This window comes from Didymosphaeria variabile (genome assembly GCF_027946475.1).
Source record: "Didymosphaeria variabile strain IMI 356815 chromosome Unknown scaffold_7, whole genome shotgun sequence".
Lineage (NCBI taxonomy): Eukaryota > Fungi > Ascomycota > Dothideomycetes > Pleosporales > Didymosphaeriaceae > Didymosphaeria > Didymosphaeria variabile.
In genome coordinates this window covers 502,482-525,170 of record NW_026611626.1, presented here as the reverse complement: position 1 = coordinate 525,170, position 22,689 = coordinate 502,482, and the positions used below count along the sequence as shown (strand labels likewise).

Sequence of the window (22,689 nt, the reverse complement as noted above, 5' to 3'; positions counted from 1 at the left end):
GCGCAACTCGCAGACAAATGTCCAACGCAGCCAACACCATTGCCCGAAGCCGGAGATTATCGGTGTGTTGTGGTTATGACAGTCAGGCGTAGGCGCGGCTGTTGAGCTCTGGCCCGATGCCTTGGGGAGCCGCTACTAGCCCATCATTCTGTAGGCGGCGCACTGTTGAGAAGAGCGGGTCACTGTTAGGGGAAGACAATGAGCAGCTGTGAATGTGTCGCAATTGAAGCAATAAATACATGTCGGCCGTGATGATTGATTGCCGCGCATGTCGGAACATTCCGTAGACTCACATGTCAGAAAAGCTGCATTGGGGCATTTACTGCAGCGAAAGCTGGAGTACTCCGCGTCCGCGAAGCACATGGGCTTGGCACATGGCATCGAGCTCCCGCGAGTCGCCCAGCACCGCCCGGACCCTTTGCGAGCGCTAGGGTACGTTGTTCCTTTCCCGCGGCTTTTACCCTTCTTCTTTTTGTCTCGCACGCATTCAGCTTTCCTGACATCTTTCCCAAGTCACTCTTACCCCCCGTGATCCTCTCTTCAGCGAACGACGCGCCCTTCTGCCTCGGTCCGGCCCTAATCGACAACTACTCCCAGAGATGAGCGACGCTGCGACAGTTGCTGGCTTGCCAGGTGCGCCGCCGAAGCTTGAGAAGAAGCCGGTCAAGTTCAGCAATCTGCTGTGTAAGTTTGCTTTCGAGGAAGTTGTGCAGAGTGAATTGAAGCTGATCGGCGCATTTGGAATGCAGTGGGTGCGGGATTGAACTTGTTTGAGTAAGTTGGCAACGATGCGCCCAACCACTGTGAAGTGATCGCTGACCGATGTTTACAGAGTCACAACTCTGGGGCAGCCACTCGAGGTGGTGAAGACGAGTAAGCAAGCTCACAGCACGCTTGTCGCGCGGGACAGTGATTAACAGTATTCAGCAATGGCCGCGAACAGAGCCGATGGCATGGCAGGAGCTATTGGCCGTATCTGGGCGCGTGGTGGTGTTTTTGGGTGTAAGTCTTCCCGGCCGGATACACTCGAGATGCGAGAACGGATGTGCCATGCGCTACAGGAAGCGACGAAACGACACAAGCTAACAAGCCGATCACAGTTTACCAAGGTCTCATCCCGTGGGCCTGGATCGAAGCGTCTACGAAGGGCGCTGTCCTCCTCTTCGTCGCCTCCGAGGCCGAGTTCTACGCCAAGTCGTTCGGCGCCAACAACTTCGTCTCGGGTATCTCCGGTGGTATGGTCGGTGGTCTGGCGCAAGCTTACGCGACTATGGGCTTCTGTACTTGCATGAAGACGGTCGAGATCACCAAACACAAGGTCGCAGCCTCTGGTGTAAAACCTCCGGGCACCATGGAGACGTTCATGAACATCTACCGTACGGAGGGTATTCGTGGCATTAACAAGGGCGTAAACGCGGTCGCGGTCCGCCAGGTCACCAACTGGGGTTCCCGTTTTGGTCTGTCCCGTATGGCTGAGACTGGTATTCGCAGAGTCACCGGCAAGGAGACGGGCGAGAAGCTCAGCGTTATGGAGAAGATCACCGCGTCCGCTCTTGGTGGTGGTCTCAGCGCGTGGAACCAGCCTATCGAGGTCATTCGTGTTGAGATGCAGTCGAAGAAGGAGGACCCCAACCGTCCCAAGAACTTGACTGTCGGAAAAGCTGCGAAATACATCTACTCGCAGAACGGTCTGAAGGGACTGTACCGTGGTGTTACCCCTCGTATCGGTCTCGGTATCTGGCAGACGGTCTGCATGGTTGCTTTGGGCGACGTGTAAGTGCCGATTCAATCTCTCTACATCAACTACCACTAATATCTTCACAGTGCCAAGGAAGCTGTCGAGAAGCTCACAGGCGACAAGGTCACGGCTAAGCACTAAACGGCGTTCGATTTTTGCTTATGTATCGACCTTGTAATCTGTTGTCTGTCTATCTGGGGTTAGTGGGTTTGCAACGAATGTGACATTATTAGGATGCTTCGCAACTATGCATTTGTGCCGGTGTTTGCCGCTGCATAGACTTGGAATTCGGGCCTGGGAAAGCGAATCATATTGGTAGACTTGCATAATGCTATGAGCAATCAACTTCAAGTTTCTGATAAGACCACTTCCACGCTATGTTTGTCTTCGTGAAAATATGCTGCCAGCCTGCCATATGCACACCCTAGCTACCAACGTTCGAGTACGAGTGGAGCAGTCATCTCAAAGCCCATTGGCCCGAGCTCCTCCCACCAAACGTCACCTGAACTCCTACCACCCGCATCGGGCTCTAGCACCTGCTATCCAACCACATCAATCGTTGCATAGCTGCTTTTGCTCTCAGACTACACCATTGCACTTGCGCAAAAACCGCGAGATGCCGGCGCCATGTATAAGCCTATCTCATGCGTCCAAACAGGCATGCAAGATGGGTACCAAAGGGTAAGCATACCACGACCACGTGAACTCTGAAAGAGATAGCTTTAGGCTCTGAATCCGCCACCTTGCTCACATTATACATTCCGCTCGTTCCAATATACGAACTCCGCTGGCGTTCTTCGACAGTGAATATTCATGCTGATTTGACCACTCTAGTTTCCCACGCCCTCCCCACCGGTAATCAAGCACTGGCGCTGCGATCTCACTGCTCTCTCTTCCGTATACAATCTCTACTTTGTGGCCTGCAATGATGAGATTCATGTTTACTCTCCTGGTTTTCCTTCTCAGAGCGTTGGGGAACCTGTCAGGGTGTTGCCTGTTCCTGGCTCGGGGGCGCCGACGATGCCGGGCATTGATATTAGCGATCCGCATTCTGTGACGAGGTTGTGTGTGGCGTATTTGGGGCTGGAGGAGGTGTTGCTTGTGACGTGTGATGATGGGGATGTGGTGGGGTGGAGGGTGGGGGAGATTGTGAGTGTTTGAGTTTCGTTCTGTTCGTTCTGTTCGTTCTGTTCGTTCTGTTCGTTCTGTTCGTTCTGTTCGTTCTGTTCGTTCTGTTCGTTCTGTGTGCCTCCGGTGGTCATGTTCAAGGACCGTTTGGGGGAATTTGCGGCAGCGCTTGGGAAAAGAACTGCATGCAGTATGCGGTTGAATGTACTGACTTGCTCAGCACCGTGCCATTGTCAGCCAACGAGACTCTCCGGACGAAGACGATGAAATGGTCGCGACAGAAGACATTCGATGTTTTGAGCATCGCAATGTCGGTTGCAGTGCTTGGGGTCTTGCCGTCCATCGGGACGCGCGATTAATAGCGATTAGTGCGAACACGCACCTAGTCAGAGTTATAGCGTACGGTCTGTCGCAACCGGAGGATTCAGTGGATAGCCAGAACGATTTTCCGTTTCCTCGGCATCAGAACCGATCCATTATATTACGTGTAAGTCGAAAGCTATGGGAAGGACCGCGATTTGCACTTAGAATCGCGCAAAGTCAGAGACGATTCATTGTTGATCAAGTTCTGGGCTGATGCTTGTCCTTTGCAGGCTCAAACTAATATACCTGCTGTATCGTTCGATAACACTGGTGGGGATCCAACTGGTGAGCTGTCCTCTATGTATTGAAGATGTCCAGCGTACTTGACGATCGTATTGAATCCTTTAGCTGATGTAGATCTCATTGTCTAGGCAAATGGCTCTCTAGCAGCAGCATCGATGGACTTACTCACCTGTGGGACCTCAGTAGGCCGACACAGCCTGCCAGAGTGATAGCAGTGGGACATTGTGCAAGTGTATCTCTGGCACCAGACTTGGTAAGCACGCCATACAGTCCTGTGGTCGCAGGTTGTTAATCACCGCAGCGTGTTCTTCTGGGATACACTATCGAGGGACCGTCTGTACGAACAACCAGACCGGCACTGTATGGATTTAGTACATAAGCTTACAGCAGCCAGATGCCGGAGTCCTGTAAATGCCTCAATCGGAATTCAGTGCCCCATGCAGCCTGGGCAGCTATGTTCATAGACCCTTGGTCGTGTCATAGTGTCGACTCGCTTGCGGATGCATGCGGTGTCGAAGTGCAGTCGCATCGACGAATGGCATATCGCGATCCTTGTTTCTGGGATATCACAGAGGAAAAAGCTCGATTTGCTTCAAGTAGAAGAACCCCTACCTGGCATGTCGGTCCAGCAGCAATGACGCCAGCAGCAATGACGCTTGTACCACCGATTCCTACAGGAGAAGCTGAGGATGAACATCAGAGTGCCGGCAGTGAAGCCTCAAGTCAATTGTCGATGGAGAGTGATTCTGAGGGCGCGATCGTAAACACTGCAACACAAGAATTGGTCGACGCGGTCGAGCAGGCCATGGCCGAAGCACCACAAGGCCAACCAACGCAAAACGAGGAAGAAGAAGAATATTCACTTGGAATTGACCTCTTCGCAGATTTCCCCCCACCTCAAGTCTCGTTGCCCCCTCCCTCACCGCATCCTGATCTTCCACCGCTTCCACAGATCACGGCACCTCCTGAAGTTTCACCCAATGAAGAAGCTCAGAGCGATGACGAAGACGGTGCGTCAACCTCGGACGAGGATGCGGATGAATTACAACTCGAGATATTGAAGAAGCCTTATTGTGCCTTTATCACTTCAAATCACTACAAAGAGCATTCACCTAAGGTAAGTTACTACCAATGTACACGCAAAGAAATCGAAGTCCCGTGATACTCACTCTTGAGACGACCCAAACTACGTCGTCTACGCGTATAATCCCCTTCCAACCTACCTAACGTAGGCCATATGTCACAAACCCAGACGAAGTCCACGCGTGGTTTCCGCATCTCACTAACAACGCGACGACAAACTACGCTAATGCTCCTTCAGCCATCCACCGCCCAACGTCCCCGGCCCTTGCTCATCGTCACAAAAGAGGAAATCTACCTCTTCCAGAGCCCCTCGGCCCATCGTTGACGACCACCCCCTCCCTCCCCATCCTCACAATGCGCAACCCCTCTACCCTCCACAGTCCTACCGCCACCACGCCGGCGGCACTTGGGCCCACCCGTAAGCGTCTACCACCGGCAGTGCTTCACCGCACAGATACCCGAGCTCGGCGTCTTCATTGTTGGCTCGCCGGCCGGCCGTGTCGGTATCTTCCGTCTGACGAGGACGCTGTATAGACATCGAGATAACGAGCCTGCTACGGACTTGTTTGGCTTCCGGCTTGATCACTTGTTGCCGTTGAAGAAGAAGAGGGAGGGGGAGTATGTCGTTGATGATGAGTGGGGAGGCAGTTGGTGGGGATTGCGGTGGGGCCGGTGCAGGGATGTTTGATGCTGGGGGATGAGGGAGTGGTGACGGATGGGGGCGGGGTGGGGGTAAGAGGAGGTGGAGGTTGATGATGTATTATCATGATCATACGGTGTATAGTTATGAGCTTGGGAAGTATAGTGAGGAGGGGGAGGTACGGTTGGATGAGTTGGTTGTATAGGGTGAGTGATGAAGGGGGACATTTTGAGGCTGGGAGTATAGCATGTATGGACCGAGGCTTCCACGAACCTAAGGTCTCCAGAAAATGTGCTGTCCTATTGGTAGAACCACCAGTCGCGCCAGATCACATTCATACGATTATGCGATGAGAGCGTTGCCAAAGTATATGTGCTTCACTCATCAATAAAAGCCTCTTCTTCTAGCGTCAGGCCTACCAAAGATAAACTCACATCCCATAGCTCCTTCTGCTTCTGCCGGTCTCTCGATTCTCTTCCGCTTTGCTCAAGTTTGTGGCCGTTGCAAACCATAGCTTTTGCAGTGTCAGAGCCTCCCCCGGTTTTTAGATCAAGTCCTACCCGTACAATATCATTCGCCGAACGCTCGGGACTCCGTAACAGCGAATTGGAAAACAACCTCTCCGAAATCGGTGTCAGAAGCGTAACAACTTTCTCAACCGCAAACGTGCATAGGAGATTCTGCTCCCGCATAATTTCAGTCGCGCCAATAAAACCCGGATCCACAGCCAAAATCGCAATATTCTTATATTCAACACTCCGATCCAAACGCTCCTGCAGCGAGTGCATGAACATCATAAGACACATCTTACTTCTAGCGTATCTTGCAAACCCAGCTTTCGTACTGTTCCTCCGCGGGACAGGAGGATGCGCCAGCATCTTGGAGTCTAACCACAATCGCCGAGGAAGAGGAAGTAGCTTCGCACGAAGACACGTCGGATCGTGCGTAAAGCTAGTCATGAAGACTACTCTGCAGTTCCTCGAATCCATAGCCGGAAGCAGCGCGTTAACCAGTAAGAAATTCGCCAAGTAGTTTATCTGGAAAACCCTTTCATATCCGTCGTGCGTGAACTTTGGCCGGAAGCGGGACATCATTCCTGCGTTGCAGATGAGGGCTGTGATGGGCTTGAGGCGGCCGGTTGAGACGTAGATGCGGAGGGAGGTTGCGAAGGTGCGTACGCAGTCTAGGCTTTCTAGGTCGAGATGCCAGATGCGGAATCTGGGGTCTTTTCCAAGGGAGTCGCGGAGGGCTTGGGTTTTCGCGCTTTCGAGGGAACGGACTGCTAGGATTGTTGTGAAGGGGTGGTTTAGCTGTTTGATGCGGTGGAGGATGGCTCTTCCTAGGCCGCCGGTGGGTCCTGTGATGATGATTGTGCCTTCCATTTTTGTTTGCTTAACACATCCATGGGATAAGTGGTTACTTCAACTGTTATATTTAGTGTGTCACGGCTCTTTCGTCTTGTGTTATGCTCAGTCTGCCAAGGAAGCCTTTCGGACAGCTGTGAGTTCGGATATGTAAAGCACCGGTACATAGGTAGGTAAGTAAAAATCGCATATGATGCAGGTGAAAGCCTGTGCTCGACAGGCCCACAACGTGCCGTGCTGTGCCGCACTCACCAATTGGAGAGTCACGTCGAGCATTACAAACGTAAAGAAGCGCGTGAAAGCGTCATGTGGGCTGACTACTTAGGTACCAAGGTTGTGAAGGCTCCCTCTCACCAAGAATAAATCCTTACTAGATAATACATCCATGCTACAGGTACTTCGCCGGCTTGGGTAGGTGATACAAAGGCTGAGTTGCAGCCTGGGCGATGGGGCGTAGCGCCTGCGTTACAATATCAGCCTGCATCCGAGGCAGGGGTATCCGAACCCCCGGGTGCACGCCACCCCTTGTCAGTTGATAGTGGGGACACCTGCGAGCGCGCAAGCCAACCCGCTCGCACATTGAAGCTCCCCTGATGAGCTACGTTGTTCACCTCTCTCGTCCGGTCGATCAAGTCAACGGCAGTAAGCAATTTGAAAGATGGTCTTCGAGTTCAGCATGACGCGTGGGCTTGTCACCCTCGCGGTTGGGCTGCTGAGCTTGTTCTTTGTGAAGCTTTATCAGGCTCGCAGCTTCTTCAGACGGCTTCAGAGGCAAGGCTTAGTAGGTGCAAACTAGACAATCCCTAAATCAAATCGCTAAACGAAACGCAACCAGCCAATGCCACCGCACCACTGGCTCCTCGGTCATCTTCCGCTGGCTGCGGAAGTCACAAGAAACCTTGCACCTGACGCAGCTGGTGGATACATCGCAGATCAGGTCCGCCAGAAGTACCCAGAGCTCAACACTGCCTTCTATCTCGATGTCTGGCCATTCAGCCGTCCTGTGCTAGCTATACTGAACCCAGAGATGATGCATCAGCTCACTCAACAAGGGAAGGAGGTAAAGTTGTGACTCGTTCAGGAGATGGATAGATACCAAGCTAATCACTTCCCTGCTCTAGGTACCCAAAGACCCCGGTTTGAGGACATTCTTGCAACCATTGACTGGCAAAGAAGATTTGGTCACTATGGAAGGCGCTACTTGGAAACGCTGGAGAAGCATATTCAATCCAGGATTTAGCGTGAATCATATAACCTCCTTGATTCCTGGAATGATAGACAAGGTGCTCGTCTTTAAGCATATACTAGCCGAGCAAGCCCAGCGCGGCGAGGCGTTTCTCCTCGAGCATTTGACGCTAAACCTCACTATCGATATCATTGGGGGTGCAGTTATGTGAGTGGCAAAGTTGCAGCGATATCGTGTAGTACTAACGTTATCTCTATCAAGGGACCATGAATTCCAAAGCCAGACTCGATACAACAGCATGACCGCCGCTCTCCGCAGGCAGTTGAAGTGGTGTACTATGGGAATTGAAATGAACCCACTTGACAACCTCAAGAACTTTATCCGACCTTTCGTACACATGTACAATACAAGGATTATGAACAGCTATCTTACCTACGAGTTGGAGGAACGTTACAGTTCTGTTCTGGATCAGCAGCACATTCCTGGAAAATCTGTAATTGATCTCGCGATGAAAGCATATCTCGACGAGAACCCCGGGTCCACTGGCATTCCTGCCCCTTTCAAATCGGCTGCCATGGCACAGATAAAGCTTTTCGTATTTGCGGGCCACGATACTACCTCTACTGCGACGGTTTTCACCTTCCATCTCCTGTCAAAGCATCCGGAAGTATTGCAGAAAGTTCGCGAAGAACATGATGCCGTGCTTGGACCTGTCTCGAACGTGCCGTCGCTTTTGGCGTCGAAGCCACAGCTCTTGAACCAGCTTACATACACCTTGGCAGCCATCAAAGAAGCACTCAGAATCTACCCAACGGTGTCAACTATCCGAAGCGGTCAGCGAGACCTGCATCTCGTCAGTCCCAATGGACATAGTTTTCCCACAGAGAGCTGCATGATCTGGGGAGATCATTACAGCAACCACCACAATCCACACGTCTGGAATCGACCGGAAGATTATCTGCCGGAGCGTTGGCTTTGCACAGAAGAAGATAGTCTTTATCCACCTAAACACGCTTGGAGGCCATTCGAAAGGGGCCCTCGTAATTGTATTGGGCAGGAGCTGGCTCTTACGGAGATTAAGCTCATTCTTGCATTGACTATCCGGGAGTTCGATGTCGCTGATGCGTATGCAGAATTTGACACGGCGAGAGGGAATACTGGAAATATGAAGGTCAATGGGCAGAGGGCGTACATGGTCCGTATTGGAGGCGGGGGGCATCCGGCCAATGGCTATCCATGTAGGGTGCGCTGCTTAGAGTGAGGGGTGTTGGTTTGAGAAGATGCAGCTGGTTCATGAACTAGTGCTCTATTCCATCTACATGTCTACAAACAACTATCAATGCCAAGGTGAACAGGAAGAACTCAATATGAACACGGCATGGCCAAGTGAACCTACTACTTTGAGATGCTGCAAAGAACCACTTATGTCTCGGCTAGACGTTGGGACCGCCCCTCTGCTCACTCACACTCGAATAATCCATGGACCTCTCTTCATCCATGGTATCGTATATTCTTGTTCTTCCATTCGCATCGATGAATGTTCTCATACCTGTCATGGTACCATGTGGAATGTCATCCTTCAGGAAACCATCACCTCTCTTCTGCATCTCCACAGATGTAGTTTTACCAGTTGTCTTGGTGATGATATTCCATACCGCAGCATGTCCTTTGTTGTACCATCTGAATGAAGTAATCGTCTTATTCACGTGGCGGTCCTTCGACTTCGATACGTAAAGAGCACGAAACGCTGAGACAGCGACAAGTGATAACCCGATTTCTGCTGCGATAACGATGAAGTAGGTTTCCCAGATTGAGTCGAGCTTGCCTCGCCACTTGAGGCCGGCAATCCGCGCAATAGTAATGATGACCATGACTATGGTCAAGCAGAGTGTGAAAGCGAGCGCCAACTTCTGCTTCCAGGTGATGCGAATTTTCCAGATCAGGACCACGGGAATCACTAAGACTACCCTGTTGTCAGTCGCTATATAACGACATGCACACCACAGACTCACTGAATATGTCGCCGATAATATCAAGGGCCATCTGTGATATCGAAAAGCTGAGCGCCAGCTTGAGTCCACTTCCTTGCACGCATTGCACTGTATGAGTGTTAGCAGATAACTTTATGAAGAAAACTCAATCACGTACTACTCTGGAAGACCTTCTCAGGACCGAAGTAAGGACATGTCACATAATACGTCGTAGTTCCATAGACAATGACCGCTGCATTGAACACAAGCGAGAACCACCAGAAGATGTTCATCGCAGGCATTTGGCGAATCAACTTCTTGAAGAAAGCCAAGAAGCAAATCTTGACGCAACCCATGCTGAGCCACATGAGCATCAGAGCGACAGCTGACATCGTGCGATAATGGGCGATTCGATTGAGCAGGTTTGGGATCTCCATAGGGTTGATCGTGGCAATGCCTGACCCAAAGACAAAGTTCTCTGATTCATACATTGTATCTATGACTGTGAAAAGGAGTGTCATGCCTACGATGAGGCAGCAGAGGCCGAAGATGAGGAACCCATCGTCCCATCCTATCTCGCGCTGTATGCAAAACCGGATGTAGCAACGGAAGACTACTGTGATGAGGCAGATTCCCAGAAAGGCCGACGAGGATCCCTACTAACGTTAGCTAATCGTCGGTCTTTGATTTTCTGGAGTACATACAACGAATGCCGCCTTTGAAATTCTGCCCGTTGTCGTCTCCATTATGTAACAAAGGAGATAGATTTGTGATGGTGATGAAGTCGTAACTAGGTGCACGGAAATCAGAGCAAGGTGTCACTTCAAGGGCGTCTGATCAGACGATAGAGCTACAGCGAATACATTTAACCGCTGGAGCAGCGCAGGTATGATACGATCTGACATGCAGCAATTGCTTCTGGAAGGTAGTGAGCCCAGATGACTATTCAGATAATTGGGGGGCCATTTTCGTATTCACTTGCAGCGTACGCAAGGCAAACATTGCGCCTCTTTGGCTGCATATAAGCGAACGCCTTGGGTCCCGAAGTAGCGAGACTGCGACACACGATAGCACGGCGCATGACCTGCCACCCAATGAATAACCTCACTACAAATTACCTACATAAGAGGCCCCCAGATCTGCTCTCGGCAATATTTCGCCGGTAGGATGCGGGCCGAGGCGGAGTGCTCGTGTCTGTGAGGATAACGTCCGCCTCTGCAGCCACCCGTCGGATCTTTGTAATTATTGGGAAGTCCGAAGCCTTTTGAGGCTGCTTCATATGATAGTGCTACAAAGTTCCGGCGTAATAGGTGCAGGTGATCCCCCAGCCCCAATCTTCGGTTGGCGTGTGGGTACTGCATTTGCTATCGACCTCAAGGCTCGTACAACCGGGGAAGTCAGTATTCTGCACGTACTATGGAAGATCTAGAAATAACCAAGGGCATCCGTAAAGCAACGAAAGTCCTGTCAACATCAGCACACCATCAAGACGTGCATCAGACGAGGCAGATCGGGCTGACCATGGAGGAATAGACGCGCTCCATCTACAGAGGGCTGAACCAAGGTTCAACATGAGCGAAGGATACTAATATGGGCTTTACGTGAGAGCTGTCCGATATGTCCAGCTCATGCAAATCTCTCCATCATGTCAAGTTGGTCTGCGCCATTCTACCTGTTAACAGATCTTTCAGCAAACCAACTTGATCATCACTTGCGAGAGATCCTCGTCTTCCTGTTGCTTGGAGTTTTTCTTTTCGCACCCGCCTTCTTTTTTGATTATTTCGCCCTGCCGAAAGGCTATTCGGGAATACGGAATGAGCAACTGTCGCCCAAAGATCGATGGGCTTTCGACTTGTCGAACTATTCGGCTTATACCTTGATTGAACCAGAGGAACGAATTACTGGGGTTGAAGAGATCGCAGCATGATGTTTGCCACAATGTTTGAGAGGATGCAGAGCAAGGTGCGATCTCGAGGCTTGCTTCATAGGTACTCTGAGAAACTGACACACACAGGGCTTCATTTGGAGTCTAGCGGTGATCTTGGAAGGGAACATTGTTTATTTGGCCGTTCATCTGAATCCACACTGTACTACGCATAGAGTAAATGAGAGGAAACCGACGTAGTCGAGCTAGGACATGTTGGATGGACAGAAACCCTCAAACTGATATTGTACATAAATATGTGCACATCATCATAATACAATCGGTTTATGACATGTTCCTCGTTTGTGTTACCGGTAGTTGGTACAGGAGATCACGTAAGAGTGTACATAAAGCGCAGCCTTGGGGGCTGAAGCTCGGAATGCACAGTTTTGGTTTAGTCACAAGCATACGTTGCGTGGCAGTGAGCGCTGAATTTGGCCGATATTCAACCCCTGCAGGGACCAGGGTTTCTGAAGGCTCCCTCTGCCACTAATGCAATGCTACCACTCACCTCGCTAAGGCTGGAACGCACATACTCACCAGTTTTTGTGGGGATATCGTGATAAACAGGTCTTGGTATGATACGGATCAATAAACCCCGGCTTGGCTATCCTGGCATGCATGAAGGCAGCCATGAACCCATACTCTATGTGTGGCACTTGAACCCCGAGTGGGTGTGGGGCTAGTTAGGTAGCAGTTCAAATTACAAAGTTGCCTTATTGCATGCCGTATGTCCAAAAACCGATGCATGTGGCTGCCCTTGTGCTGGTGATCTCTGATAGACGAGACAAGGCGAAGCAGCTGAGCCGTTGCCTTCAGAGGAACGAATGAGACTGATCAGCCCAGAACTTGCGATTGCCTCCATTGAGCATGATGCAAGCGGGTCTCCCACCTGCCTTGGCTATGAGGTCGGCTGTGTATTCAAAGGAGACCTTGTTTCGCAGTTTGTGTAGAAGTATATCTGTGGACTGGTGCACTAGTTGCTCTGCCAAACATAATTCTTTGTAAAGATGGACACGAAGCAATCATTCGAAAGTGTCCAAATGACAGTCATTTCGTCATTTGGCAGCGGCCTGTTGAACAGAACCAACTTCATAGGCTCAGAGTACCCTCGCCCTGCGCTAACACTGTGGAGTTTACCAATTCCGATCCTCGTCGCTTGTGCAGTCGGTCTCTGCGTCTGCACCACATATCTCGAAACTTGGGTGTCATTCAAGTCTAAGAGACAAACAAATAACACCGGAGAGGTTCCTCGACCTGTTCCGTACGCTCTGCCCTTTGTGGGCAAGGCAGTAAGCTTCGTGTTCAGTCCCTCGAAGTGTGTTATATCTGCCACGTAAGCACAAATCCTTGCTATATTCACTGGAGAACTTTCCAATATTGTTGTAGTAGGATCGCGGGCCCAAGCACAGCGTACGGCCTGAAATTGCTCGGTTCCACTTTATACTTCATCTCAGGACGCAGCAACATTGCCAAGACCCGCAAATATCCCGATATCATTACAGATGCAGGAGTTCAGGCATTTTGCCTCACCCGAGTCTTTGGCATGGCACAAAAGGCCGTCGACATGTACAACAAGGACGACTCCAGCTTCTATCCAAAGCCAATCGGGACGAGTGCGGTCAAGCCTAACAATCGTATAGACTATCACACCCACGCCAACTTTCTCAAGATGCTCAATGGAGAAGGTTTGAATAATCTTTTCAAAAGATGGCATGTGTCGTTCTGTCGCCGACTTGAAGCTTTGCAGATCGGGACAGGGTGGATCGGGGGGCAGGACCTGGAAGACTTTTGGACGATGCATCTTACGGCCGCGCTAAATGAAGCTATGTCAGGGCCGGTACTCGAGCGTGTGAATGCTAATTTCACTCGCGACTTCGTAGACTATCTGCCGTACGTCCATAAGCTAATGATGGGCCTGCCAAAGTGGACCATGCCTCGAGCGTATGCGTTGAGAGATAGCCTCATCCGAGACGTCAAGACCTGGCACAACCTGGCGAGAGAGAATTTCCATCAGTCGGAGGTAGAAAAAGATGGCGGGGCTGATCGTTGGTGGGGCCTAGCAACTATGCGCGAAAGACAGGAAATCTTGAAGGAGGTTGATGATTGGGATCAAGACTCCATTGCCTGTTCTGACTTTGGTCTTCTCTGGGGGTAAGTCGTCCGTCTTTAACAAATCCAGATCCACATTGATAACACGCTTAGCGCCAACGTCAACGTGCACACCGCTGCCATATGGATGATAATCGAAATCTTTCGGGATCCAGACTTACTGATACGGGTCCGATCAGAGCTTGATACAATGACAGAATCGCCGGAGAACCACTGTCGCTGGATCGAAAAGCTCATGGAGCTTCCACTGCTGCAGTCTATATACGCAGAAGTATTAAGACTACGGGTAGATGTCCAAACTGTGTTTCGCAATAATCTTGACGACATTCGTGTCAATGAATGGGTTTTCCCCAAGAAGAGTCTACTTCTCGTCCCTACAAGACCAGCGCATAGGGATGAAGACTACTGGAACACTCGGCACGGGAGATACCCCCTGGATCGGTTCTGGTCGGACAGATTTCTCGCTTATGCTGGCGATGCTGAAAGCGGTCCATCTAAACACAACAACCGTCGACAGGAAACCATCAAACACGAACTTGTAATTAGCAAGGCCAAACCCAAGTTCATCACTGCTGGCACCTCAGACTCATGGATCCCTTACGGAGTAGGTGATCGTGCTTGTCCTGGGAGATTCTTTGCACAGCGCGAGATTGTGGCATTCTGTGCAATCATGGTTCAGAATTTTGAGATTGAACTTCCATCTTTGAGCACGGAAGAACATGTGCTGAACAATGATGTGTTCTATGGCTTGGGTGTTCAGCGGCCCAAAGCAGTCATGCCGTTTCGGATTCGACGATTGCAACGCCCGCAATGAACGACTCTGTCCGGATCCCCCTCACTAGAGATGTAGGACGTTGGGAATGAAGACGCGAAGCAAATGGTTTTGTGTTGTATGGAGTTAGTGAGAGAGCGATTCAAGCGCGAAAATGATTGGGTAGATACCGAGCCTTTGATGACGTAGCCGATAACGTATAGAACTATATGTGATTCACACGTGATGCACGCGTTGGACGTTTTGGTATGGGTCACGCAGATGGTGCCCGAGTGGCCCGCTCTTTCGATGCCCCAATGCCACCCATGTTGTGTAACCTTACTGGCGTGACACATACGACGGCCTGACACCTGATCCCTGGGCTAGGCGGTACTGTGCTGCAGCTACTTCGATTCGGTCCTCCCTTTGGATCTTCGTTTGCCTGTTCACCAGCAGCCTCATGCGGCCTTGCTGTCGCTTTCTCTCAGCAGGGATCCTAAATTGCTAGGCATCTGTGCCCAGCACTTGGGTATCGACCATTTCATCAGTACCCTTGCCTCCCCTCACTTCTGGCCCCCGGTGGTAACGCCTGGTTTACATATATTCACGAGCGGCGCAGTGCATTCGGCACATAATCGGAGCAGGTTGGAGCAAGTGTGTGAGTTCGTGCAATAGCTGACTATGGCGCTTCCCTCACCGTTCGTCGGCGCCCTCGTCGTGGGTTTTGTGACAGCTATCTACACTTTCTCTATCAAGCTCTACCGTGCTCGCATGCTCCTCATAAATCGGCGTCGGCAGGGACTCGTAAGTTCTTTTCCGTTTCAAACCACGGTGGAGATGATCGACTGACCCACCACAGCCTACAGCGCCAAACCACTCATTTCTCTTTGGCCATTTGCTCTACCTGAAGAGCGTACTCGATCGTCATCCAAAAGATGCACATTACCAATTTGGGTTCGCCGCAATTGCTCGGGAGAAGTTTGCTAGTGAAGGTGCCTTCTATATGGACCTGTGGCCAATGAGTGGCCTATTCCTTACCGTGACTTCGCCGAAAGTCGCGACTGAGATCACGCAAACCAATCCAAAACTCACGTCCGATCGTCCTCAGCTCCTTCGCAGATTCTTAAAGCCCATCACTGGCGGTCTTACAATTTTTGACCTCGACGAAAAAGACTGGAAGCCATGGCGAGCAGTGTTCAACAAGGGATTTCACAGCGAGCGTATGTATGGTCTTGTACCTAACATGGTCGAGGAGGTCCAAGTCTTTGCCGGAGCCTTGCGTGATCACGCAGCTAGGGATCAGCTTTGCTTCTTGGACCCGATTACTTTACGCTTCACCATTGACATGATTGGGCGCTCTATTATGAATACTTCATTGCACGCACAAACCGGCTTCAACGATCTCGCAGACGGCATGCTCAGCCAGATCCGCTGGCACAATCCCAACGCTGAAATCAACCCGTTCAGCCACTTCAATTTCGTGCGCGCATTCGTGCACTGGAAGAACCGTCGGCAGATGGACAGGTATATCGGAGCTGAACTTGACAGGAGATTTCAAGAGTACAAGAGCAATGCTGAGAGTAGCGCATCCAAGTCGGTCATAGATCTTGCGCTACAAGAATACCTCAAAGGATCCGAGAAACTCCCCGACAAGCTAGACCCCAGCTTCCGCGCTTTTGCAATCCGTCAGATCAAGCTGTTCATCTTCGCGGGGTACGACTCAACCGGGAGTACTATCTGCTATTGCTTCCATCTTCTATCGCAACATCCGAAGGCACGTTCTCCGTCACTCTCAGACGTCCTGTAGCTTACCTGCTGACCTACCCAGATCCTCCAAACTCTGCGTGAAGAACACGACAAAGTACTAGGCTCTAACCCAGCGGCCGCAGCCTCCCGACTCGCGGTAGAGCCTCGCATCATAAACAACCTACCCTACACCCTTGCCGTGATCAAAGAAGTGCTACGGCTCTTCCCACCTGCTGGCACTACGCGTGCGGGCAAGCCTGGTGTCAGCGTTACAGACGACGCCGGAAACGCGCTTCCCACCGATGACGCCATCCTCTGGATTCTGCACGTGGAAATGCACAACTCGCCGAATTACTGGGTCCGAGCTGACGAGTTCTTGCCAGAACGCTGGTTGGCGTCACCGGATGATGAACTGTACCCTGCGCCTGGTGCGTGGCGGCCCTTTGAGCTGGGGCCGAGGAACTGTATTGGTCAAGCGTTGGTGTTGATTGAGCTGAGGGTCATACTTGCTTGCCTGGTTAGGGAGTTCGATATTGTGCCGGCGTACGATGAGTGGGATAGGCGGCATCCGACGGAAGGAGTGAAGTTGCTCCGTGGGAATCGTGCGTATCAGGTAGAGCAAGGGGCAGCTCATCCTGTAAATGGGTATCCTTGTTGGGTCACGATAGCTGAGAGGTGATGTGTTTGTGGAGCGCGAGTGGAGAGGATGGGTTATAAGTGTGATTTAGCTTTCGGCGTCGTTCGTATTCCAAAAGGGCGGCGGTGGGGCTGAGCACACTACAAGACCACAACACTTCCGCATGGTGAACAATGGAGCACAACCAACCAAACAAATCACATAAGACTTGATTCAAGCGCTCATTTACGACACGCAACGGCTGACAAATACAATTCGTGATAGCGAGCATGCAGAAACAACGCCCTTGTGACATCGAATACCAAACTAACAACCAAATCGCCACGCAACCCACCTCCCAACCCGCCATCCGCGAAATCCGCGCATCCTACAACACGGAATCCATCACCGTCTACCAAGCCTACAACTCGACCATCGCCTCCGCAGCAGTCACTGCCCAGAAACTATCTGCCTCTCCGCTGTACAAGCCTGGCCGCACAACATGGATCAAGCCCTCATGGTGCTGGATGATGTACCGCAGCGGCTACTCGTACAAAGACGCTAACCAATCGTGCATCCTCGCGCTCAAAATGAAGCACGAGCATTTCGCAACGCTGTTGAGGAGTGCCCTCGTCGCGGGTGATCCGCGTGCCGCTAAAGAGGGCGGCGCGACTGTTGTGCAGTGGGATCCCGAGCGGGGGGCGAGACTGGAGAAGTTGGGGTGGAGGAGTATTCAGATTGGGATTAGGGGCGAGGTAAGGGAGAGGTGGATTGAGGAGTGGATTGGGAGTATTGAGGATGTTACTGAGGTTGCGAGGGGGATGAAAAAGAAGGTGGATGAGGATGCAGATGTTGGGGTTAAGGAGCTTGTTAGGACGGGGCTCGTGCCGGAGGAGAGGTTGTATGCTGTTGAGAGGGGGATTGTGGAGAGGCTTGGGATGAGTGGGTAGGGTTGGCGATGGGTTTAGTGAGCCGCGAAGGTGGTGCACGGAATCTTGTATACCTTTGGTAGTATCTGCGATGTTGTTGTACAGAAGTAGCATACACGCACGAACTCGCTTATAGGAAATTGGAACGAAAAAGTGTGGAAACAGATGAACGAAGGTTAAAGCGCGATATCATAGACCATTGAATATAGTTTGACCGCACTCGAGAGCCTAAGGCCTCATTGCATGCCGAACAATTACTCCAAAATGGTGTCGAATGTCCAAAATCTGGCATGGGGTGATGATAATCACATCTGAGTCCGAATGCAGCAAAGATTAGCCAGTACCTTCTATGACAATGGCCTTGAGGTCTATTAGTGACCCATTTGCGGACCAAGCTCCAAGAAGGCACATGAAACTCGTTCGCGCCACCTTTGAGTGTATGCAACTATCCTGTGGTAGTGTAAAGAGAACAGACAGATCGCAGCGAAGTACCTTTATATACCAACGCACCGTGTGAGCGTCCATGAGAGGACGCCAAAAGCCACTGTATGCGCCAACAGAAAAGTTACGCGGAATTTATAATACAAGTGGGCGACGATGATCTTCATCATCAAGGAAGCATAAGGTTCGTTCAAGACATGTAGGTGCGAAAGTGAGCTTTCAAAGGCCCAGGCCCGAGCCCCGCAGACATAAGCGCTGCTTCCACGCAGCTTTGATCCAGCGCTTCAGCGCAACAGCGCATGCGCCATTCTGATGATTTTTTTGGTCTCCGTGCCACAGGTGGAGGTTGTGTGAAGAGAAGACGGAAAGGATACAGAAGCGTTTTTTTATACCTGTGGTTCGATCGGTCGTACATGAGATGCACGCTCAGCGATTTCATGTCCATGTGGTGAGTGCACCAGCAGATATCGTGGGCAGACTGGGAAATGCGAGAAAATGGACCTCATGGCTCAAGACTACGGCGAAGATTTCGTGATCTAGTACGATAGTGATGCTTGTCGTCACCATCAAGCTAGTTGCATGGCTGTGATATTCCCTCAACTCATGAATCACGCTCCATTAAGAAATGGGCGAGGTCGTTTTGAATGTAGGGTTTCGGGGTCGTCTCTTTTGAGAGGCTGACACCAGAATCTCCGCAGCACTTCAAGAGAAATTTTCATCCGCCTTTCAGCGTCCGCAAGACTGCCACATGGCTCGCTCTTGATGTTTGTTTAGCAACTCAAACTGTTAAAACTGTGGAAAGAAGATCTTTCGCCGGAAAACCCAGGCCTTTCATAGACTGTCAGACCGCACGGTCCAGAGGGGTTATCTTTGAAGAGGCTGATTCAAGAATCTCCGCAGCACTTCATAATAGGCTTGCACTTGTATTTTTAGCGTCCACCAGAGCGCCACATGCATCGGTATGGCTGTCGTTTTAGCAACTCCAGGCTATTGGTATCGTGTGAAGGACATCTTTCACAGAAAACCCCAGGATTTTTAGAGACTGCCAGACCATGCAGTTCGTAGTGGTCCCTTAAGAGGCTAACACAGTAATCTCCGCAGCACAGCACTCCATGTATTGTCCATGATCGAATTTTAAGCGTCCACCAGACCGCCACATGGTGGTAGTCCTTATCATTTGTTGGCGACCACCAGACCCCCACATTGCAGAGCTGCTGAATTGTTCTAGTAACTCAAACTAGTAGAATCCCGTAAAGAACATCCTTCGCAGAAATTTCGAGGTCTTTTACACACGTTCAGACAGCGCTATACTGCATCGAGACTTTGCAGCAATAGGGCATCAGATAGGTTTGCGATAAGATGAGCATGATTTCCACCATTACTCATCAATGATAAGCACGGTATCAAAAGATCATGAAATTCTCCATGCTTTCCGCGGAGGTACTTGTAACAAGCTACTCCATACCCACCCCCATACGAGGGGATGTTGAAGTTTCGAGTGCGGCGCGGGCTTCCGGAGCACATGCCTCCAGGGTGTGGGCGTTTTAGTGCTCACGAAAGCCACATTGAGTAGCAATTCGTCCACTTTTAGTGTCCAGTCTTGGAAGTTGTGGTGTGAAGAAGAAAGGTTTCGGAGTCAGAGAGTGGGTTTTTATAGACGCGTTGGTGGATGGATACCACTTCGGATGGTTTGACCGTGTGGATACAAGCACTGAAGATGTTCTCAGTCGGAAGAGTTAATTGATTGGTTAGTTCTCAGCTAGTGGGCCATGTGAGCGGTTCGTTGGCACATCGATGTGTGAGGTTGAAGTAGTATGGTCATGAACAACTTAATCGTCCTTGAGAGGCAACGGATATGACTAGCACCATCAGTGCATGGTGTTAAGAAACCGCGCAAAATTGGTGGAGACCGCAGCATTGCACACTTCGGAATACTCTCAGTTAGCTCGGCTGCGCCAGGCATCCCATGAGAAGGTGGTCTAAGCCTTTCAAAGTGCCGCAACCTTCCAAACCCCATAGCGCTGAGGGGACGGGGTTTTCGGAGTTCACGAGACGACACACATGGGGTGGTTCAAAATCGCTTTTCATTCCCAGCAAGACACATGAGAGCGTGAAGAAGAGAACGACCTGGCGTCGGAAAATGGGTTTATATAGGCGCATGATCTCCATCGTCTGTTGGTGGTAGAAAGGTCCGTCAAACATGATTTTCCAGGGAAGATGCTTCGAGTTACACCATTGTCACTCGTTTCAAGCTTCCATGGCAGTTGAGCTTTGTTGTTTTGGAGAGCAAAAAACGTCCAGACCACATATACGTCTTGTTCGTCCGATTTTAAAGCTCACCGAAACGCAACATACTTGCGGACTTGCACGGTTTTAGTCTCCAATCTTGGAGGTTGCGGTGTGAAGAAGGAAAGATGCTGGTAGATTGACGTGGTTTATATAGACAAATCTGCTTTCTGGACTATTCCGGATAGGGTGGGGATTCGGGCTATGCTATTTGAGGGATTGTTGGACCGGCGCTTACCTCCTGTAGGAAATGTCTCAAGAAGCACTCCATAGATAGTGTCACTTGGAAAAGAACGAGATGAGCGACGCGATTTGATTGGAGTAGATTCTACGTGGATATAAAAGTTTATTGCTGGAACTGTCGTAGTGATGAGGCTGTGGGTGTGTGTGAATCATAATTAGCAGATTAAACGCACTTTGAGCTCGCAAGTTCAAGCGGGAAGTCGTTGAGGAAGACCCGCAAGCTGGTGTTGTGTATGTCTTGATTGACTCTGTGTATTTAGGTCGGCTTGTGCTTGCAATTTATTGTTTTCTCGAGGTAGAAGGGCGGTCCCTCCTTTGACTGACCTGATCGCTTTTTGCGAACATCTTGTCAGCATGTTCGATGCTCACACGCCACATCCAATGATCCTATTGAACGCACTGCTTGGACTGTAGCCGTGTTCGCGTAGCATCGTAAGTCCGTCAGACGCACACTGTAGCGGTGTCTACTCCCCAGTCTTGACCCAGCGGAAGCGCACCGTGCACCTCGAACGTGTTTGAGTAAAGACACGACCCCAAACGAAGGCTGGTACGCTTCACCGAAATTTGCACGTTGTACGTCAAGTGCGGAAATGTGTGCTGCAAGCGCTGCTGTAGTGGCATCAGGGACGGACATTGGTAGCACATGTGCATCCGGAGTTTGAGTTTCCTGATAGCCGAAGTGTCTGCTGAACGAAAACGATTGACCAGATGCAGTTGTTTACACGCCAGGCATGCGTGCCGGCAGGTGGATCCATTGATGGCTGTGAACCAGTCCATCTCTGTGCATGGACAAGGTTCGTAGAATGTCTTATTGCGGCAGCGCTCCGCAGCTTTGACAACTGGCTGATATCGGTCAGGGTCCAGAAAGACGGTATCGACACCAGGATTGGAGAAGAGAATGAGGGACGGCAGTTCGTTTTGGAACCGGATTTTTATAGGTGTAAACACCTTCAAGGCTTCGTGACGAGCTTCGCGGTTGACGTGAAGAAGGGTAGGTGGAGGTTCTTTGGTCATGTAGGCAGGGACTTGAAGTTGCTTGACGATCGCTGGGCGGGAGGTTATTACGTCGGCCAGGGCATGATTCCAAATCTTGATGCGAAGCTCGGGAGGAAGTCTTTGGAATATGGGGAACATGTCGAACCGAAGGGACTCACCATCGCTGGCGGTGCCATGACCTGGTAGACTTAGACTCGGTACGTCTGTTCGAGGTCTCTTGAAGCTTCTGGTGGAGGACATCTTGTGTGCTTATTAGCGTTGAAAAGAGCGTACACTAGATATGGGAGGTGTAGATGATCTGTTATTCAGGAAAGGGGTGAAGAAGACTTACATGTTAAAAAAGGATCACCTTACCTTGGTGGAAATAATCTCAACACCCATAGTACTAGCAAAGGAATATCCGGATCCACGATTCTCCTAAGTCGTGATGACTATGAAGTGGAGCATCACACGTGCGGTTCGAGCCAAAGTAGGAAGGGCTGACATGTTTGTATTGTAGCCAGGATTGTATCTCTCTTGGTGAAACATCGTGACAACGTAGACTCAATGTTTGATCACGGACCATTGCAGCTTCTGGAGGGCGCCACATCTTGTGCCGCAGAGAACGCCGATTAAAACGAGCTCACGTAGGCTGAAAGACATTTCGTTGCGTTCCTCCCCTTTTTTGGGTAGTCGTTAGCAAACAAACCAAAAAAGAGATCGACTCAACTAGAAGCCTCTCGAAGGCCTGCACATTCGGGAGCCATGGTACCGGATATGGAACTACACATCGCTTGTACAATACGCACTGCCAAACCAAGTGAGCCGGCTTCTTCATTGTGAAAGGAACAATGAACGAAGATCCATCATAGCAGGATCTCGGTCCTACAGGAGCGTTTCAGTCGTAGTCGTAGATTTTCTGGATGCAGGCTTGCTTTGCCACCGGGAGCG

The 22,689-nt window shown here is 50.7% G+C and overlaps 8 protein-coding genes across 8 annotated transcripts; 6 read left to right on the top strand and 2 right to left on the bottom strand.

The window, feature by feature from the left end:
- Positions 1-599: 599 nt before the first annotated feature.
- YHM2 (Mitochondrial DNA replication protein yhm2) lies at positions 600-1,879 on the top strand (the record flags this gene model as incomplete). The annotated part of the gene is made up of 6 exons (XM_056218055.1): positions 600-684; positions 750-774; positions 833-873; positions 928-1,002; positions 1,101-1,773; positions 1,825-1,879. 6 exons carry the CDS (start codon positions 600-602, stop codon positions 1,877-1,879), a joined length of 954 nt encoding a protein of 317 aa, XP_056067320.1.
- Positions 1,880-4,121: 2,242 nt separating this feature from the next.
- N0V89_009303 (uncharacterized protein) lies at positions 4,122-4,880 on the top strand (the record flags this gene model as incomplete). The annotated part of the gene is made up of 2 exons (XM_056218054.1): positions 4,122-4,589; positions 4,794-4,880. The coding sequence occupies 2 exons, from the start codon at positions 4,122-4,124 to the stop codon at positions 4,878-4,880; spliced, it is 555 nt and encodes a 184-aa protein (XP_056067319.1).
- Positions 4,881-5,572: 692 nt separating this feature from the next.
- On the bottom strand, positions 5,573-6,577 carry N0V89_009302 (uncharacterized protein; the record flags this gene model as incomplete). The annotated part of the gene is made up of 1 exon (XM_056218053.1): positions 5,573-6,577. The coding sequence occupies one exon, from the start codon at positions 6,575-6,577 to the stop codon at positions 5,573-5,575; it is 1,005 nt and encodes a 334-aa protein (XP_056067318.1).
- An 820-nt stretch (positions 6,578-7,397) lies between these two features.
- On the top strand, positions 7,398-7,956 carry N0V89_009301 (uncharacterized protein; the record flags this gene model as incomplete). Its single annotated transcript, XM_056218052.1, has 2 exons — positions 7,398-7,619; positions 7,681-7,956. The coding sequence occupies 2 exons, from the start codon at positions 7,398-7,400 to the stop codon at positions 7,954-7,956; spliced, it is 498 nt and encodes a 165-aa protein (XP_056067317.1).
- An 87-nt stretch (positions 7,957-8,043) lies between these two features.
- N0V89_009300 (uncharacterized protein) lies at positions 8,044-9,006 on the top strand (the record flags this gene model as incomplete). The annotated part of the gene is made up of 1 exon (XM_056218051.1): positions 8,044-9,006. The coding sequence occupies one exon, from the start codon at positions 8,044-8,046 to the stop codon at positions 9,004-9,006; it is 963 nt and encodes a 320-aa protein (XP_056067316.1).
- Positions 9,007-9,178: 172 nt separating this feature from the next.
- N0V89_009299 (uncharacterized protein) lies at positions 9,179-10,461 on the bottom strand (the record flags this gene model as incomplete). Its single annotated transcript, XM_056218050.1, has 4 exons — positions 9,179-9,708; positions 9,758-9,844; positions 9,894-10,371; positions 10,420-10,461. The coding sequence occupies 4 exons, from the start codon at positions 10,459-10,461 to the stop codon at positions 9,179-9,181; spliced, it is 1,137 nt and encodes a 378-aa protein (XP_056067315.1).
- Positions 10,462-13,185: 2,724 nt separating this feature from the next.
- Positions 13,186-14,565, top strand: N0V89_009298 (uncharacterized protein; the record flags this gene model as incomplete). Its single annotated transcript, XM_056218049.1, has 2 exons — positions 13,186-13,793; positions 13,845-14,565. The coding sequence occupies 2 exons, from the start codon at positions 13,186-13,188 to the stop codon at positions 14,563-14,565; spliced, it is 1,329 nt and encodes a 442-aa protein (XP_056067314.1).
- Positions 14,566-15,183: 618 nt separating this feature from the next.
- On the top strand, positions 15,184-17,814 carry N0V89_009297 (uncharacterized protein; the record flags this gene model as incomplete). The annotated part of the gene is made up of 5 exons (XM_056218048.1): positions 15,184-15,306; positions 15,362-16,232; positions 16,277-16,305; positions 16,331-16,850; positions 17,150-17,814. 5 exons carry the CDS (start codon positions 15,184-15,186, stop codon positions 17,812-17,814), a joined length of 2,208 nt encoding a protein of 735 aa, XP_056067313.1.
- Between the last annotated feature and the right edge of the window lie 4,875 nt (positions 17,815-22,689).